Below are 18,956 nucleotides of genomic sequence, written 5' to 3' on the forward strand. Positions count from 1 at the left end.
TGAGGGAGCAGGTAGTAAGAATTTAATTGAAAATAGAATGACAGAATTAGGTTTTTCAGATTTCTAGTCTTAGTGCTATTTCTTTTGGATAATTCTGCCCCTTCTTAGTCAGGGGAGAAAATGTTCCTTAGCCTCTGCTAGTAACTGAAGGGATGAAATGCTTTAGATCTGTTTTTTAACTAGGTAAATGGGAACCCACATATAAGTAACTAAGAAGTGGCTTTTGGAAGCCAGAGCCCTTTCCCATCGAATTTGATTCTTCCTCAGCTGTGAATTGAAATGTAAAACATTTAAGAAATAATGGAGTTTTGTTGAGGGCTGCCGTATCAGCATTTCACCTGCAGTCTACTTCTCTTTTGAGAGAGAATTCTGTAACATTAATTTGCTATTTGGGCTACTGCTTTTTGCACTGAAAAGTATGAAGTCTGACTCTTAGGGAGTTTGAAGACTGTCTTTGAATTAGACACTTAATACTTGATGAATAACTTCTAAAGCAGTGATTCTCAACTGTGTGACTCCTGCGATTTCCTGAGACCCTTTCATGAAGTCTATGAGGTCCCTACTTTTCCAATTGTATACCAGTTGAGGAGGTATTTTCTTCATATATTTCATATATGAAATGTAGTTCATAGCGTATTAAGACAGATTAAATGTAAAAGATAAAAGAACCTGTCTATTATTTAAGCCAGGCATCAATGGTATTTGCAAAAAAAAAAAAAGAAACATTATCAGTTTTACCAAAGTTTTATTTTCTTGTGGTAATATAACTGTATTCATAAAAAGTATAGGGTACAGATTTCCCCTGATTTCTGAAAACAGTGTTCCTGTGAAACTTTCCTTAAGCCAAAATGTCATGAAGTGAAGAAGTCATTACTTTAGGACATATCTTGTTAATGGGTGCACAGAATAAGTTGGGATAAAGCATAGATGCTCACAGACACAGTTTAGAGCATGGTGGCCTGATGCTGAGATGCCTAGTGTAGCTCCTGGGAAAGGATCTTAGCAGCCCCGCTCTGTCTGCCCATGATAATAGCTACTTCTCTTCAACTTGCTACAAAACAAATGCTGGAGACTTTCAGCTTTTCGTCTTTTCTCAGAAAAGTGAAAATCCTTTCCAAATTTCTAATTAGCAGTATAGCTCTTCTGTAAAAGTTTCACAAAGTGACATAAAGCAAATTTTCAAAAAGCAGGGGGTACGTGTGTTAATTTCAGGTTATTCAATTAGTCATTGAGCTCTGTGCAGCACTGCCCTGCAGTGGGGATATAGCTCAAATTAGAGAAGGTCAGTCATTTCCCAGAACCAATATATGCTGTTGGAGAGGGGAGGCTGCTCTCGCTGTCAGAATAATGTAAGTTCAGAACTGCTCAGGGCCATTTTTGTTGCCACATGGAGAACGCCTGCCTCAAAATCAAGAAAATTCAAAGGAAAGCAGAATGGAAAGGAAGGGTCCTGGTAATAGCATTTGAACTCCTGGATCTAGCTGTGCCTACACTTGGACTTCCCACTTGTTTATATCCATAAGTTCCTCCTCTTGTTTACTCTTCCTGCCTCCTCCCAAGTATTTATGTTAAATTGTAATGGGTCTATTTAGTTATTTTAAGCTAAATAATGTAGAATTTTTTTCAGTTTTAAATTTTATTATGATAAATAATGGCATATAGAATCATTTAAAGTAAAAGCTCTTCTGGGTTCTCTCTAATGTGTAAAGTGTAAAAGGATTCTGAGACCAAAAATTTGAGAACCACTGCTCTCAAGGTAAGGAGGCATTCCTACCATTTCTTGAGGGTAATATAAAAGAATGAAGGAACTAAGTAAGTAGTTTTCAGCATTATAATTGCATGTTTTGTGATAAGTTTTTACCAGTGATGATAAGTGGTATGTGTGATGGTCATGGATAGATCATGTTTAGATATATATGCTTGCTGTGATGTTCATTTTATTTTGTAGAATGAAGTGGGCATGTAATAATTCTAAATGAGTAACCTTTCCTGTAACTAATTACTACATGCAAATAATCTATTTTCCCTCTTTATTTGAATTGGATGAAGCTGTATAATAAACTATGGTAATCGAATTTTTCAATGTATATAGTCTGTTGCAGTGGAATTTGGGTTTTTAAAAGAGTAATTTGAAGTACAGAATATAGTTGCATGACTTTGATGCAAATTAAGATATTTTTCTTGAATATAAAGTGAAAATTTGGTAGGAACAGACGTGGGTGTATATCCGTGTTCTAAAGTTACTGAGTTAACATATTTAAATTTAATTTTTAATTCCCACTGCCACCTCCAGTTCCTCCTTCTCAAGATTACTGAAAATGGAAGCTTGGGTTACATTTCATCAGTTATCTTCCACTGAATTTCTAAAGCCTCCAAGAAACTTGAAGAAAACGAAACCAACTACTCTTTGAAATATTGTACTGCAGTACAGTATTTTTTCACTTTACTGTCTCATTACTATTTCGAAAGTATTAATTACAAAATAAAAGCTAATATGATGATGTTAGGATTAATTAGAGCCTTTATATTAGGATTCTTTTTTTAAAATGTATAGTTGATTTACAGTGTTTTGTGCTGTGCCAGTCCCTGCTATATAGCCAAGTGACTGTTGATTCGTGTTTTTTGAAGTCTTTCTTAAGAAAATAAAGTTCTTTTGGGAGATTTTATTAAAAATTTGATCTTTTGCATTGCTTTGGCTTTTCCAGCTTATTTAGTACATGCCCAGATGTATTTAGTCCCCTGCCCAGATACAGCTGGAGGAGAATGAGCCTCTTAGATGTTCACCCCATGCTTTTCAGGGGCATTATTATTTATATCCTTAACAGAGTGTATTCAGAGATTGCTAAAGTTTTGTTTTTATGCCTTTAAAATCATTGATTTGAATGACTTCATAGTGGTCTGATGTTAATTTTAAATCCTTACAAAAGTGAGAGATCAAAATGTTTGTGAATGCTCACTTTGCTCCATCCTACTGGACTCCTGTCCCCTATGTGTCAAGTAGATTCCCACCTGAGGTCTTTCCTGTTGGGTTCCTTCTTTTTTCTAGAAGAAGGATCTTTTTCTAGAAAGCCAAAAAAGCTTGCTTGTACTATGTTCTGTTCTCTATCTAACTTCAGATCTGTGTTTAAATATCCTTCCCTGATAATCTTACCTAGGATCTACTCATTCATTCCTTCTCCTTGCCTTTTCTTTCTCTTTTCCCCCTTCACTCCTTTTCTGTACTTTATTCCCTTATTGTTGTGTAGTCACTAATTCGTGTCTGACTCTTTGCGACCCCATGGACTATGCTGCCAGGCCCCTCTGTCCATAGGATTTTCCAGGCTGAAATACTGAAATGGGTTGCCATATCCTTTTCCTGCATTGGCAGGTGGATTCTTTACCTCTGAGCTAGCAGGGAAGCCCTGTATTCCCTTACCTTGCATTTTTTCTCTTCAGAACTCTTGTCTGCTTGAGAATGCCTTGTTTGTATGTATGTATGGTCTGTCTGCTCCCTTCATCTCCAGTGAAATAAATTCTGTAAGGATAGGGACTTTATGGTTTTCAAATTTGTATCCCCAGGATTCTAGAATAGTACCTGACATTTTAGGTGCTTATTAAATATTTTTGAAAGGTGAATATGCTGTTAGAAGATAATCAATAAACTAAAGTTTTATTCTCAGAACTTTATGAAAATGGAAAAGAAAGGGCCCTGACAAGTGAGCTAATAATCTAGTGAAATTTGTACGTATATTCTCTTTTTCTCTTTCTTTCAGTATTGTCTTAGTTACTGTGTTAGGTGCAGAGGCTACATATACGAGTAAGAAGTTGTATTTTTGGATTTTGATATATTTTTGATGAAACTATATTTTATAGTTTATATTTTATCTGTAGTGTAGTATAAAGTTGCTACTCATTTTTATAGATTTGAAAAGAATGCTGTATTATCTTTTTATATATCTACACAATACCCCATGAACAAATTAAACCTAAGGATTACACTCTTTGAGGTTTGTGAGGGATTTACTATCTAATTAATTTAGTGCTTGTCTGCCAGGGGCTGTTGAACTTACACTTGAAACCTTTCTAATGATAGAGAATTCACTTTCTTACAGGCAGTTTATTCAGCCTTTGGGAGGCCTTTGATTATTAAAAAATTCCGTCTCTATTTTAAACCAGAATCTCTTGCTTCCACTTACTGGTTCTAATTATATCCCATGGAGGATGTATTGAATAAAGGTGATCCTTCTTTTTTGTGATAGCCCTTCAATTATTTGAAAACCTACCAAGTTCACTCTGACATTTCAGTTTTCCAGGCCAAGAATCTCTAGCAGGCTATCTGATGATGATACACATTTCCATTCTGGTCAGTTTCTAAGAATGTTTGGGTTTGTTTATACACTTAAAAAACGTGGCGCCTAGAAGTGGGGAAAGCAGTGGCACTCCCTGCTGCACAGAGAGCGACACTGTTCCTCTCGAGTTGTCAGTTCTCGGTTTCATCTCATCTTGATGATCTGTTTTCCTTCATTTCACACATTATCTCATTTGGCTTTTATAAATTAAAATACATGGTTGCTTCCCTTTCATCTCACACTCCTCAGTGCTGTTTTGTAGTTTCTTGTTTTGTGTTTTACGTGCTCCCCTCCCCCTCTCCCCTCCCTGACTCCCTTCCCCACAGCAAACACACAGAAGATTGAAGTTGGAGCGCTCTGTGGTCAGAATTATACTTTATTGGCAGATTATGTTTTTGTTGGTCTTAGAAGTACTTATGAAACTTCATGGAAATTCAGCCTGTTTCTAAGTAGAAATGAATTTTATCACTGTTTCAGTATTATTGCTTTGTCCTTAACATTTTCAAAATGTGGTTCTTTTTTTGTCTTTCCTTGATCTGAACGATTTTAGCCCCACTTTTCTTTCACATGCTTCCAGAATACTGGTAGTATAGCAGAGGGTAGACTGGCTCTGACAAGATACAGTGTCATTCAAATCACAAACCTATTGTCAGTAGCAGCAACTGGTAAAGTACCTCATGAACAGTCTTTGCTTACCATGGACACAGTTTTTAAAAATAACTTACCCCTTACTATCAGAATATAGTTTTCTTTTGATTCATAATTTAAATATTTTTACTTCATTAATTTTGCATAGTAGGTTGTTATTGCTCTATGCTCAGATGAAGTAGCAGTGGTACTTTTAATTAAGACAGATAGTAACAAGAGCACATTGTTTGCCTTTTGTCCCTGACCCATGACATTCTGGTATATTAAACTTCTGTGTTCAGATTATTTTTTACTTAGCTGTAATTTGTAAGTACATACCTTCTTTTGTTTTTAAAAGTGTTGAAATAAATATGAAATGGCTTCCTATAGGACTTAAGAAAAATTACCTCCCAAATACATATTTCCTGTTTTGCTGTTAAATGTGAAATTGTAAACCTTACTTCTACTATGTAATTTGCAGTCTTAACATTTTAAAAAGTAATCTGCCTTTCAGACCGTTTTAAGTATTTTGCATTTTTTTGTATGGTTGTTGATTCATTATGATTGTTGTGACTTCTTAGATCTTGATTTGATTTGAATTGCTTCTAATAAAAGATTTTGAGCAAAAATTCAGGAATTCTATCTTGCTGTTTTATAAAACTGTAGTCTAGACTATAATCTAAAAAATCTTTCTCCACAGTTTTCACTGCTAACATTTTAATTCACTATTAAAGTGTCCTGTTTAAAAAATAATGGAGGAAATGGAATAGATTTGATGTTTAGCTAAGAGAAATGTGAAGTGACAGTTATTAGAAAGGTCATTATTAAACTAAAAATTCACCACAGCTATCAAACCAATACTCAGTCAAATTATAGCATTGGACTCAGTGTAGAGACTCTGAATTTGTTCATTAACAGCAGTTGCAATAAAACAGTATAAGATAGTGATAGTATAATATATATATATTTTACCACAGTGATTTCTGGTAAACTAAGGTGTGTTTAGCTTGATGCCTCGTTAGGTTAAGGTTTAGTTGATGGTGCTTATTCTGGTTACCTAACATGAAGCCTTGTGGGCTGCCGTCCATGGGGTCGCACAGAGTCGGACACTACTGAAGTGACTTAGCAGCAGCAGCAATATGAATAAGTATCATTTCATGGTCTCTCGTGCAGTTACGAGATTGCCAGTATAAGTGTGTCTGTAGGTACAGCGTGAGGTTATTGTCCCATTTCTTCATGCTTATTTCATCACAGATTTAAGTACTTTCATGCTCATTATGGTAAACATGAAAAAATTAACTTACCACAAGTCATTTTGTCTGCATTTTTAAAATTGTTGGTTTAAATAAGTATATTAAATATCAAAGAGAAAGTGCTTAAAAATCTCATGTACCATTGAAATGAATTTTTTTTCTATTTAGGTTGTAATCCACTTCAAGTCTTTGTGAATAAATGGAAATAGATCTATGAGAAAAGTGGATTTGGGATTACTAACAGATACCCTAAACTTAGCTTAGTAGCACAGCAGACATTAATCACCTCATGCCATGTGTCATTCCTGTGGGTCAGAAATGTGGAGCAGGTTAGCTACGTAGTCTCGTGAGATTGTGCTCAAGTTGTTGGTCAGTGCTGCAGTCTTTTCAAGGTGCCGCTGCGGCTGTAGAATCGGCTTCCATGTTCATTAACATGTGGCTACTGGCCAGAGACCGCAGTCCACCCTGGGGGGCCCTCATTTCGTAGCCACATGGTACTCTCCATACCTGCTTGAGTATCCTTGAAGCATAGCAGCTGATTTCTCTAGAATAAATGATTCCAGAAAAAGAACAAAGAGTATGCCATTGTGTCTTTTATGACCTAGATGATGTCTGACCTCAGAAGTCAGATTGTCTTTTATGACCTAGATGATGTCTGACCTCAGAAGTCAGACACTGTCACTTCTGCCATGTTCTGATTGTTTAGAAGCAAGGCACTAAATTGAGCCTACTCTCCAAAGGGTAGGGAATTTGGCTCTGCCTTTTGAAGGGAAGACTGAAAAGTTTGGACAGTCACCAGAGCCGTGTACTGTAGGGAGTCTTCACAGCATATGATAAATGTACTGGTTCCTTAACAGAGCAGTTCTCAATTCTGATACTGTATCAGACTTGTACAGCTTTTATAAAATAAATGAAGCAAAATTGCAGATGGTTGTATTAGACCTGTTGATTCACTTGCAGTCAGATTTTTCCATAAGTGTTAACTACTGTGCACCCAGAGTTGTCCACTGTCTTTAAGATGTGCTTTTTGATTCAGTGGTGTGTTACTGCTATACTTCTGTAGAACTGTTACATTCCAGGTATATATAGGAATTAAGACTTTTTGGTATATGTATTATAGTTTTCTAGCTTTAATGTATATAGGTTCCTTATTAATACTCTTAGTATTTGAACTTTTAGTAGAACTTGTGGAATTATATTTTGTGTTTATTATTGTTAGAGTTAAGATTGCTAACAATAAAGAGCAATAAAAATAAATTGAAGGATGTCATGTATCATTGTGTTGTTCATTCGCTTAGTTGGATCCGACTCTTTGTGACCCCATGTATTTTAGCACGCCAGGCTTCCCTTCTCTGTCTTTCACCATCTCCCGGAGCTTGCTCAAACTCATGTCCGTTGAGTCAGTGATGCCATCCAGCCATCTCATCCTCTGTCGTCCCCTTCTCCTGCCTTCAGTCTTTCCCAGCATCAGGGTCTTTTTTCATGTATCATGTTTTTCCTCAAATGAACTAAGTTATCCTACCTCTCCCCCTCGTTTGTAGTCACTATCTCTCCCCACTGTAATTCCCTAATGTATTTGTCTTTTTTTTTTTAAGCCATGATTGGTAAGTCTTTTTGTGTCATCTCTCCTTTGAAAATACAATTTACTGAACATTGTTTATGTTGCTGGCATGAAATTAACCCAAGCTAGGAAGTGAAATCTAACCTGGGGGTGGAGTGGGTTCTGAGATGGGTTTTTGGTAAGTTGGTGGCATAGAAAAATAGTAGAAAGTGAGGCAAATGGGGCTGAGGAATTCAGAGGTTTATCGAAATAATGGACTCAGGGGAAGAGCACAGGAGGGAATAAATTAGAGGAACTATGCCTTGGACAGCAGCTAAGTGTGTAGGGAGGCATTGTAGGGGCTTTTGCTAGGATGGCTAAAAAGTAAATAGGTGGCTGTAACTAGAAGTTTGTAGCAGTAAGTAAATTGGAGGTCTGGTTTCTGGGTAGATCGCTATAAGAAACAATGCGGTTGGGGGCTGTAGTGTTGAGAGAATGGACTTGAGAGTAAGAAGTTCAGGTTTAAATCTTGGTTCTGTTACTAACATGTAGTCTGAAGTAGTTTGCCTAGTTTTTTTCTGAGCCTCTGTTTCATCAGTAAAATGAGAGCTAAATACAGAGTGTAAAGTATGGAACATAGTTCATGGCTCAAATAAGGGTTCGGTAAATGTTAGTGCTTATTAGCTGTTGCTATGATTTTATTCACCCTAACTTGGAAAATGATCGTGAATTAAATAGGTAACAACTTTAGCTTAGTTGAAAAATAGTTATCTGCTTTTTAAAAATTCGATGGGCATGGTTTGGGCATCAGAAACTTTCCCTCCTGACCCTGTTTCATTTTCACTAACTTGCTACTCTCCATCCCAATCAACGGGCAAGCATAGTTTATACTTATACATATTCCATTATTCAGACATAATATATAATCCAAATGTATAGTCTCCTTTTCTCCCCACACATGGTAATATACTATACAGATTTTTTCTATCTCGCTTTTTAAATGTAACAAATTGATAGGTTTCTCCAGGACATGAAAACTCCCCCATTCTTTTTTGTCCTTTTGTTGTATGCCATTCCCTTGTGTAGACTTAGTGTATTTTCTTTTTCCAGTCCTCTGTAAATGGACAGTTGCAGATTTTTTATTTTATAATCAGTGTGACACTGAATACCTTGTACACAAGTCATTTTGAACATGTAAGTATATCTGTAAAGTTTATTCACTGAAATAGAATTGCTGGGTCAGTTGTATTTGTGAGCTTGATACGCCATACTCTAGTATCTACTGAGTTCCTCTCAGCAGCCATAATGTATGAAAACGGGTTGTTTTCCCCTTAGTCTTGCCTCTAGGATATATTTTCATATATTTAGATTTTCTCAACTTTGTAACAGAAAAATGATACTTCAATATAGTTTAAGTTTGAATTTCTCTTATGGATGGATGAGGTTGTATTTTTACTTGTTTATTGTTTTTCTGTTTAGTATTTCATTTAAGGCTTCCTTACACTCCTAAGTTTTAGCTTTTATTTGTATTAATATAATCAAACTACCCTTTTGCAATGCAGTTCAGAAAGTGTTCATTACTCCAGAGTTGTAAAACTTTTTCTTGTTTTCTTCTAATACTTGTAATGGTTTCATGTTTTTACTGTGGTATATGGAATAAATTATGGGTCCAACTTAATTTTTTAGAAAAATAACTGCCAAGTTTTCTCAGTGTCATTTATTTTGTAGTTCGTCTCTTCCTCCTTGATTTGGATATCATCTTTGTAAAATCTGTATTTCTATATGTATTTGGGTCTGTTTCTAAACTTTCTTTTGTTTCATTAAAAGTATATATTGTGTGGTATGTTTTCAAGTTTCCCTTTATTGTCCTCTTTTCCAGATATTGTTTGACAATTATTTACCTTGTTTGGAAGAGAATAGCCTCTTGGTATTTTTATTGGTACCACATTGCTTATTAGTTATTGACATTTTGGTGTTGTCCATAATTTGTTGTAACTTCTTTTTTTTTTTTTTTAAATAATAGAACTTTCTGAATCTTTAGTACATGTTTGGTAGGATACTGAATGATGACTATATGTAACGTGTAAAATATATTAATATGAGGGAGAAAAACTTCTAGTTCATCATTGCTTTCTGTGAATTAGATGATGCTTACATATATTAACTTGTTTAACTATCATGCTGACTTAGTTTGTAATGTAATTGGAACTTATAGAGTATGCAGTTGTTTATGGCTAAATTTCCTTCAACATTGCTCTTTTCTTCAGCTGTGATGCAGATCCATCAGCCCTGGCAAAGTATGTTCTCGCTTTGGTAAAGAAAGACAAAAGTGAAAAAGAGTTAAAGGCATTATGTATTGATCAGCTGGATGTATTTCTTCAAAAAGGTAAGATCTTTGGTTTCAAAATATTGCTTTGATAACTTAATATTCAGAGAGTGTTAAAGGAGTTTGGTAAGAGACAGGCTGTAACTTTAATAAAGTTAAACAGACAGTATAATTAGTGGTTTTATTCATGGCTTATTTATAATGGAAATCTTTTTTTTTTCTGTTAACATCCTGTGCTCATTCTTAAAGAATGCTGATATTTTTCCTTAAAAGATTAAGAAAATGACTGAAAGATAGTACTGTTTAGGAACCTACTACTGATGTTGTCTAGCACAGTGCTTCTCAACTTTTTTCACTTTGCCGGGAACTAGGTAATGATAATATTTCTGTTTGGCACACTAGGCAGGGTACATGGAGACTAGTGATGGCTGGTGGTGACTGACCCACAGGCTCCGGTCATTCATTCTAGCCCTCAGCATCCTGAGAATTGACTGAATCCGTATTACTATGGGACTTGTACCATAGCACACTGGTTGGGAAGCTGTTGGTCTTAGTATAAATTTTAGATTTGTAAAAATCAAGATAAATTTCATCATACTGAAGTCTGATGTGAAGAAGTGGAGAATAATTAGGAAATCTGTTTATCTGTGCTGGTTTTGTTTTATTGTTAGAGACACAGATATTTGTGGAAAAACTTTTTGATGCTGTGAATACAAAGAGTTATCTACCTCCTCCAGAGCAGCCATCATCAGGAAGCTTAAAGGTAGAATTTTTTCAGCACCAAGAAAAAGATATAAAAAAAGAAGAGGTAAGAATTTGTGTTAAACTTTTGTGTTCTTTAAAAACGTATTTGGAGTAGTTAAATTGAGTTTTATTTTTTGTACCTGGGTTGGAGTCCTCAGGACCACCTCCAGGTTTGATTAACAGACTCAGGATATGGTCATTGTCATGGCTATATCTTACAGTGAAAGGATATAAAGCAAACTCTGCAAAGGGAAAAAAGTGTATCATGCAAAGTCTGGGTTAGGAACAAATTTGCAGAGGTTTCTTCCAGTGGAGTCAAAGAGGATGCACTTAATGCGTAGTGACAACACGTGTGAATCAGGAAAGCTCCTTAGAGACACAGTGCCCAGGGTTTTTATTTAGGACTGCTTACATGGCCACCTTCAGCCTAGGATTTACGAAACTTCCAAACTCTGAAGAGGAAAGCAGATGTTTAGCACAATCCACATTGTTTATCCAGACCGTTCAGGCATCAGTTCAGTTCAGTCGCTCAATTGTATCTGACTCTCTGAGATCCCATGGACTGCAGCACACTAGGCTTCCCTGTCCATCACCAACTCCGGAGCTTACTCAAACTCATGTCCTTTGAGTCAGTGATACCATCCAACTATCTCATCCTCTCGTCCCCTTCTCCTCCCACCTTCAATCTTTCCTAGCATCAGGGTCTTTTCAAATGAATCAGTTCTTTGCATCAGGCAGCCAAAGTATAGGAGTTTCAGCTTCAGCATCAGTCCTTCCAAGAAATATTCAGGACTGATTTCCTTTAGGATGGACTGGATTGATCTCCTTGCAGTCCAAGGGACTCTCAAGAGTCTTCTCCAGCACTACAGTTCAAAAGCATCAATTCTTTGGTGCTCAGTTTTCTTTATAGTCCAACTCTTCATATCCATACATGATGACTGGAAAGACCATAGCTTTGACTAGATGGACCTTTGTTGGCATAGTAATGTCTCTGCTTTTTAATATGCTGTCTAGGTTGGTTATAACTTTTCTGCCAAGGAGTAAGCGTCTTTTAATTTCATGGCTGCAGTCACCATCTGCAGTTCAGGCATAGTGAACTGTTATTATTAGGGAATGATGGGAACCTTCCAGAAGTCATAATTTGCAGATGTCAACCAAGGGCTTCCCTTGTCAGCAGCCCTTTCCGTTTATTTCTTTGGCCGCACTGGGTGTTTTGTTGCCTTACAGGGGCTTTCTTTAGTTGCAACAAGCACAGGCTACTCTTGGTTGCGGTACACAGGCTTCTCATTGTGGTGGCTTCTCTTGTTGCAGAGCACAGGCCCTAAGCGTGTGGGCTTCAGTAGTTGTGGCACACAGGCTCAGTAGTTGTCAGTCTTGGGCTCTAGAGCTCAAGCTCAGTAGTTGTGGCGCATGGGCTCAGCTGCTTTGCAGCATGTGGAATCTTCCTAGACCAGGGGTCAAACGCATATTCCCTGCACTAGCAGGCGAATTCTTATCCACTGCGCCATTAGGGAAGTCTCCAGCAGCCCTTTCAAAGATAACAGTCTCAGGTGTGCTTTGAACTCGTTTGTGCATAGTATCTTACAGGTATGGGCTCCTACTATCTGTGTTCTAGGAAAATAACCCGATTGTCAGTAGATCTGCTTGTTTCTGCCTTACATGCATTTTGCAAGGGACTATTTTTAAGGTAGTCAAATAAAAAGGCCTTCACAGGGCAATAGAAATGACTTATGCTTTAAGAATTTTTGAAGTTTTTACCTTTTGTACAAGTTTACCACTCTTGTATAATAATCATATACTAATTCAGATTTCCTTAGTTTGATGTTAAAGATTGTAATTTTAAAAATAATTGTTGACAAGCTATAATATAATATGTCCATGGTTAGTCTAGTTTTAGGTTAAACAAATCTTGGTTAAATTTTTGCCTTTCCCGGCCACTGTTTTGTGACCTTGAAAATACTACTTTTCCAACCTTTACTCAGCTGTGAAATGGAAATATTATAGGGTTATTGTGAGGAATAGTGAAATAAGGTCTGTGAACACTTGGCAGAGTATGTGGCTCAAAGTAGGTTCTCAGTAAACGATAGCTGCAATTATTGTTGAGGATATTAAGTGGTGGGTGATGTGGTTTAATCGTGACCTTTGGTTCTTTCACCTGATACCCTGTTTTTTTGTCCAGATTATATAAGTAATATATATTTATTATGTAGTAATATATTTGCTGTGTATTATGTAATAATTCTCAAATGTATTTTTATCTCTGTGTCTTAATGCATTTACACACATGTACATGTATGTAGTTTCTCACACACATACATAAAACACCCCCATTACTTTTATCCACTGGGGAAAACCAGAAATTATTATAACTTCATGCTTTGTACCTAATAGTACAGGGGTTCTAGAACATTAGTGAGGAAGAATGGGATAGTGGGTATTGTCTTGGCAACTGCTTATGCAACATAGAGATATACAATAATTCATTTAAATTTTACCCATTGATGGATTAATGTTGAAGCCTTAGTCTTACATCTATTGGTATAATAATATTTCACCATAGTTGTTTTGACCAGTTGTGAAGGATATTTATCCCTCGTCTTTCAGAACTGAAATGTCAGGATGGCAGTCTGTGTTTTAAATGCTGTGGATGTTTTAGAAGTTCCCAGTTGGGCATGTGCCATGGAATATGGCAATCTGTCAACATAGATTACTTACAAGAGTGCATGGAAGCAAATAGAAGGGATAAAGTGCAACAGGAGGTTTTGGTTTGTTTTGTTTTCCAAGTGGAGGGTTGAAATGGATAGGAAGAGTTGAACAAAGTACTTAAAAGAAAGAAAAAAAAGCAAATTGTTATAAGAAGGCTTTTAAGCATTGTTTCTCAGAGTTTGGTCTGTTGATAGGATTTCAGTTACTTTCTCATTCAGGGGCACTTGACAGTGAGAGGCTTTTACCCAAAGGGATGCTGAAACAACTGGCATAAACCTGGACGTGTTTATGCTATTTCATTTATTTATTTGTTTTTATGCTATCTTGTAGACTTACCTGCATCAGAATATCTTAGGGTTTTTATTAAAAATCTTGAGCCTTATCATATTTATAGAGGCTCATGTTTAATACTTTTTCAATTTGTTTATCCTCTAAATAAATCCTTTTTTCTCTAATAACACCTCTTAATGTCCTGTGGAACCAGTTTTTTTGGGCAGCATGGAAAACTGGTGTAGGGAAGGCAGCACTGATCATGGGAATGTGTTTAAGGACTGCTTTCTATTAATTGTATAATATGGGTTGTAGGAAGAGGACTATATAGCTGTCATACTGCTAGGAGAAACTAGAGAACTGTTTTCACATGTATTATTTTCTCAAGCATTTTCTTTCTCTGTGACTTGGTTAATTCTATTGCATTCTCCTTTAAAACCCCTGATGTGTTTGGTGCCAGACCAAATTCATGAGAAGGAATAAAATTGGCTTTCTAGTAATTATGTTAAAATTAGGATATGTGTGTGTGCTTAGTCGCTTCAGTCATGTCTGACACTTTGTGAACCTGTAGACCTTAGTCTGCCAGGCTCCTCTGTCCACGGGATTCTCCAGGCAAGAATACTGGAGTGGGTTGCCATGCCCTCCTCCAGGGGATCTTCCCAGCTCAGGGATCAGACCTGCATCTCTTTTGTCTCCTGCATTGGCAGGTGGATTCTTTACCACTAGTGCCACCTGGGAAGCCTGTAAAGTGAGGACACTTGCTTAAAATGTTTTTGTCACTACTGTTAACTAAGATAAACATTTATGAATTTCTTTACCATTCACTTTAACTTTCAGCAAGCCTGTCTTTTATTGTTAAATGTACTTAGAAGAGAAATTTATTTTGTTTGAATGCTTTCAGAAGAAGACTATATTGCTCTTGTATTTTGTTGTTGTTGTTCAGTCGCTAAGTCATGTCTGACTCTTTGTGACCCCATGGACTGCAGCACGCTAGGCTTCTCTGTCCTTCACTATCTCCTAGGGTTTGCTCAAATTCATGTCTAGTCAAGGCTATGGTTTTTCCAGTAGTCATGTATGGATGTGAGAGTTGGACTATAAAGAAAACTTAGCAGAGAAGAATTGATGCTTTTGGACTGTGGTGTTGGAGAAGACTCTTGAGAGTCCCTTGAACTGCAAGGAGATCCAACCAGGCCATCCTAAAGGAGATCAGTCCTGGGTGTTCATTGGAAGGACTGATGTTGAAGCTGAAATTCCAATACTTTGGCCACCTGATGCGGAGAGCTGATTCATTTGAAAAGACCCTGATGCTGGGAAAGGTTCAGGGCAGGAGGAGAAGGGAACGACAGAGGATGAGATGATTGGATGGCATCACCAACACAATGGACATGGGTTTGGGTGGACTCTGGGAGTTGATGATGGACAGGGAGGCCTGGTGTGCTGTGGTTCATGGGGCCACAAAGAGTCAGACATGACTGAGCAACTGAACTGAACTGAACTAAATGTCCATTGAGTCAGAGATGCTATCCAACCATCTCATCCGCTGCCACCCACTTCTCCTTTGGCCTTCAATCTTTTCCGTATATTTTAATACCAGCTAAGTCATTGAAGCAGTAACATGGCAAGGAATAACTTTTATTAAATTTATATACGTTTTTCTTTGTTTATCAGATCACAAAGGAGGAAGAGCGAGAGAAGAAGTTTTCTAGAAGGCTAAATCACAGTCCTCCTCAGTCAAGCTCCCGATATAGAGAAAATAGGTGATTGATTCTTTGAACCATGTTTAATTTTTAGACATTGCTTTTCTGTATATGAATATTTAGACTTGATTTTCCTTTACATAGGGGCAAGTATTATCTACTGATTTATTAGTCTGGGAAAGTAGTAACTCGATCTTTTTCTATCAAGAATAACTAGGTGAGATTTGAAGGTACTGGAAGTGAGGTTTAGAACAGTGCTTGGCGTATGTTAGTTATTGTTACTATTTTTATTCCTAATTTCAATTCCAGTGAAGTCTTACTCTGAGACCTTTTTTACCCAAAGCTTCCCTTTAGAATGAATAAATTATTTTTCCCATTAAAGCTTCAAAAGCATTTAGAGTGCAGTGCCTGTGATACTTTCCTATAATTATGAGACTGTGCAAGACAGAATATACTATAGGACATATGTATAGATGCCTGTGTGTATATGATTAAGGCTTTGAAAGAGTTGGGTTTTTTTTGGTGGGGGGGGGGGGGGCGGGTGGGTACTGTGAAGGGCTTTTAGAGTGCTTAAGCAGATCATGTTCAGTTTTTCAGTTTTCTGAGTCGCCTATGTTTGTATTCGTAAGATGGAATAAAGAATCATGATGTTACAAGAATAAATCAGAACTTTTGCATTTGATTAGAGTTTTTCCTGTATCCACTTGAATATTTTCAATAAAAAGTTCATTTATTTCTTTAGAAGTCGTGATGAGAGGAAAAAAGATGATCGTTCTCGCAAAAGAGATTATGATCGAAACCCTCCTCGAAGGGATTCATACAGAGACCGGTACAACAGAAGACGAGGTCGAAGTCGCAGTTACAGCAGGAGTCGGAGCCGAAGTTGGAGTAAAGAGAGGCTTCGTGACAGAGATAGGGATAGAAGCAGGACTAGAAGCAGGAGCAGGACACGAAGCAGGGGTAAATAATCACATATGGGTATATTTTGCCTGGCACTTTTATTATGAAAAACATTTTGTATTTGAAGGTTTTAAAAATTGTTTTGTCAGTATTATCTTTATTTTTTCTATCTTGCTGTATTTTATATGTCCGAATAACTTTAAAAATTTCTTTTGAAACTTTTATTTTATACAAATTACAACCACAATGTATTACTGTATACCCGTCAGAATGATTGAAATGAAAAAGACTAGCTTTACTCAGAGTTGGTGAGGATGGGAAATAAGCTGGAACCCTTTGGAAAACACTTCAACAGTGTCTTAAAAATGTTAATCCTGTATCTACTAATGACCCATTCCACTCCTGAGTGTTTACTTCCAGAGAAATAAAAGTGTATTTCCAAACAGAGACATAAACAGATGATCATGGCAGCTTCATTTGTTATAACCAAAAGCTGGAAACAGTCCATCAGCAAGTGAATGGATAAACAAATTGTGATACACCCATAGAATGGATAAAAAGGAAAAAAACTATTGATACACGCAACAAAATAATCATGCTGATTGAAAGAAGCCACACAGAAAACAGAGTGTGTATATAATAGAGGGAGAGAGATAAAATTTTAGAAAATGCACACTAATCTATCATCATAGACAGGAAACAATTCAGTGGTTGCCTGGGATGAAGTAAAGGAGGGATGGATCATTAAGGAGAACAAGGATACTTTTGGGGGGTGATGAGTATGTACAGTATACCTTACTGTAGTTGTGATGTTTGGTTTCATAGGTATATGCATACATCAAAATTTGTTAAATTGTATCTTTTAAATATCTTCAGTTTTATTTATCACTTAGACCTCAAAACTATGAAAACAGTTTAAAAGTTTCATTTCAGATGTGTGAGTTTGTAAGAGTGTGTCATTTTCAACGTGTATAATTTTTCCTTCAGTGTGTATTACTGAAAGGAATATGTTGCAGGCAATAAAACAGCTTAACACCTTAGAGTAAAACACCTTTACTTAAGCTTAGATTTATACTCCTCTTGTGACCTTTATTGTGTATTACTTTTAGTCTTTAGAAAATCATGACTTTTTTTTTACAGTCCCAGTATTTCTCTGTTACTCTGTTCTTAAGAGTCTTTTTCCTGTCATCTAGGTGTTCTAGGCCTTTCTCCACATTACTTCACTTAACTGATCTCCTTAATATCTTTTCTCTTTCCATGGTAAATTTTCTTTTCTTGGCCCAGTTAATTTGTTTGTATCTATTATGAACTCCTTTTTCTTCCTCTTTGCGTATCCATTCTCATCTTCAGCAGTGTTCACTGTATAAAGCTGTGTTAGGCCCTGTTAATGGATAACAACTAAATGTTCATCACAGAAAAAATAACTCTACTTGTATTGCGTATTTTGTTTTATTGGCTAAAGTTTTGCATACTAAGATTTCAATGAAGAAAATAAAAAATCTCTCTTCTATAAATAAAACTCCAAGAAAAATCTCATTAAGTACAGCAACTTTATGTGTGGCTTTTTAGTTTAGGTCATAACAAAAAGAAATAACTTTTCTTGAAACATTGTTTATGTATTGAGTTGTTTTTAAAAGGAGGATTGTGTAAAATTTGAACTTTTTTTTATGTTTAGCAAAAATATCTATTAAATTTGGGACTTTGTTGTTGTTGTTTTTAATCGAGTGTAGTTTTTCAAGTCATTTATATTTTGTTGCAGAAAGGGATCTGGTAAAACCTAAATATGACCTGGATAGAGCAGATCCGTTAGAAAACAATTATACTCCAGTCTCTTCGGTACCGAATATTTCATCTGGCCACTACCCTGTACCTACTTTGAGCAGCACTATTACAGTAATTGCTCCTACTCATCATGGTAATAACACTACCGAAAGTTGGTCTGAATTTCATGAAGACCAGGTGGACCATAATTCATACGTAAGACCACCAATGCCAAAGAAACGGTGTAGAGACTATGATGGTAAGCCTGTCAACCATTTCATGAAGTATGAATTAATATTTTCAGCTGAGTAAATTCTGTAATTTTAGGTTGTACACAGTTACTCAAATACTTAACCTTTTGGAAATAGTGGGAAATTAATTTTAGGTACTTCATGAATTCCTCAGTATGTTACTGAAGTCTTCATTAGTCACCACCGACTAATATCAATTTAAAGATTGTGTTTATTTGCACTTAAGTCTTAATATATTTTTGGAATTTACCAAACAAAGAGGAATATCTACTGAGTTATTTATCAGGAAATTGGCGACTGAAACGTTCTTGACAAAACTTACTTAAAAATCAGAGTTATTAGCATAAGTAAAATCTAGAAATGTATCACCTATATATAAGACTTATAAATGAACTGAAGACTCTTAAGATTTTACTGTAAAAATTTTGTAAATTGTATTAAAGCTGTAGTTGAAGTATCCTTAAAGTTTTAAGTGAGAGATTTAAATAAAGGAAATGTTTCTAATGATAAAAATCAGACAGAAATACCTATTTTACATCAGTTTGCTAGCTAG

The 18,956-nt window shown here is 36.2% G+C and overlaps 1 protein-coding gene across 19 annotated transcripts in view; it reads left to right on the forward strand.

Moving 5' to 3' along the window:
* Positions 1-18,956, forward strand: part of RBM26 (RNA binding motif protein 26) — a 79,857-nt gene that overhangs the window by 17,087 nt on the left and 43,814 nt on the right. For all 19 annotated transcript variants that reach the window (XM_044927187.2, XM_044927185.2, XM_044927176.2 and 16 more), the window contains 5 exons: positions 10,016-10,134; positions 10,746-10,882; positions 15,463-15,551; positions 16,234-16,451; positions 18,151-18,411. In XM_044927187.2, coding sequence (XP_044783122.1) covers positions 10,016-10,134; positions 10,746-10,882; positions 15,463-15,551; positions 16,234-16,451; positions 18,151-18,411 — 824 coding nt within the window. The remainder of the gene's footprint in view (positions 1-10,015; positions 10,135-10,745; positions 10,883-15,462; positions 15,552-16,233; positions 16,452-18,150; positions 18,412-18,956) is intronic.

This window comes from Bubalus bubalis, chromosome 13 (genome assembly GCF_019923935.1).
Source record: "Bubalus bubalis isolate 160015118507 breed Murrah chromosome 13, NDDB_SH_1, whole genome shotgun sequence".
In the NCBI taxonomy this organism is placed as follows: domain Eukaryota; kingdom Metazoa; phylum Chordata; class Mammalia; order Artiodactyla; family Bovidae; genus Bubalus; species Bubalus bubalis.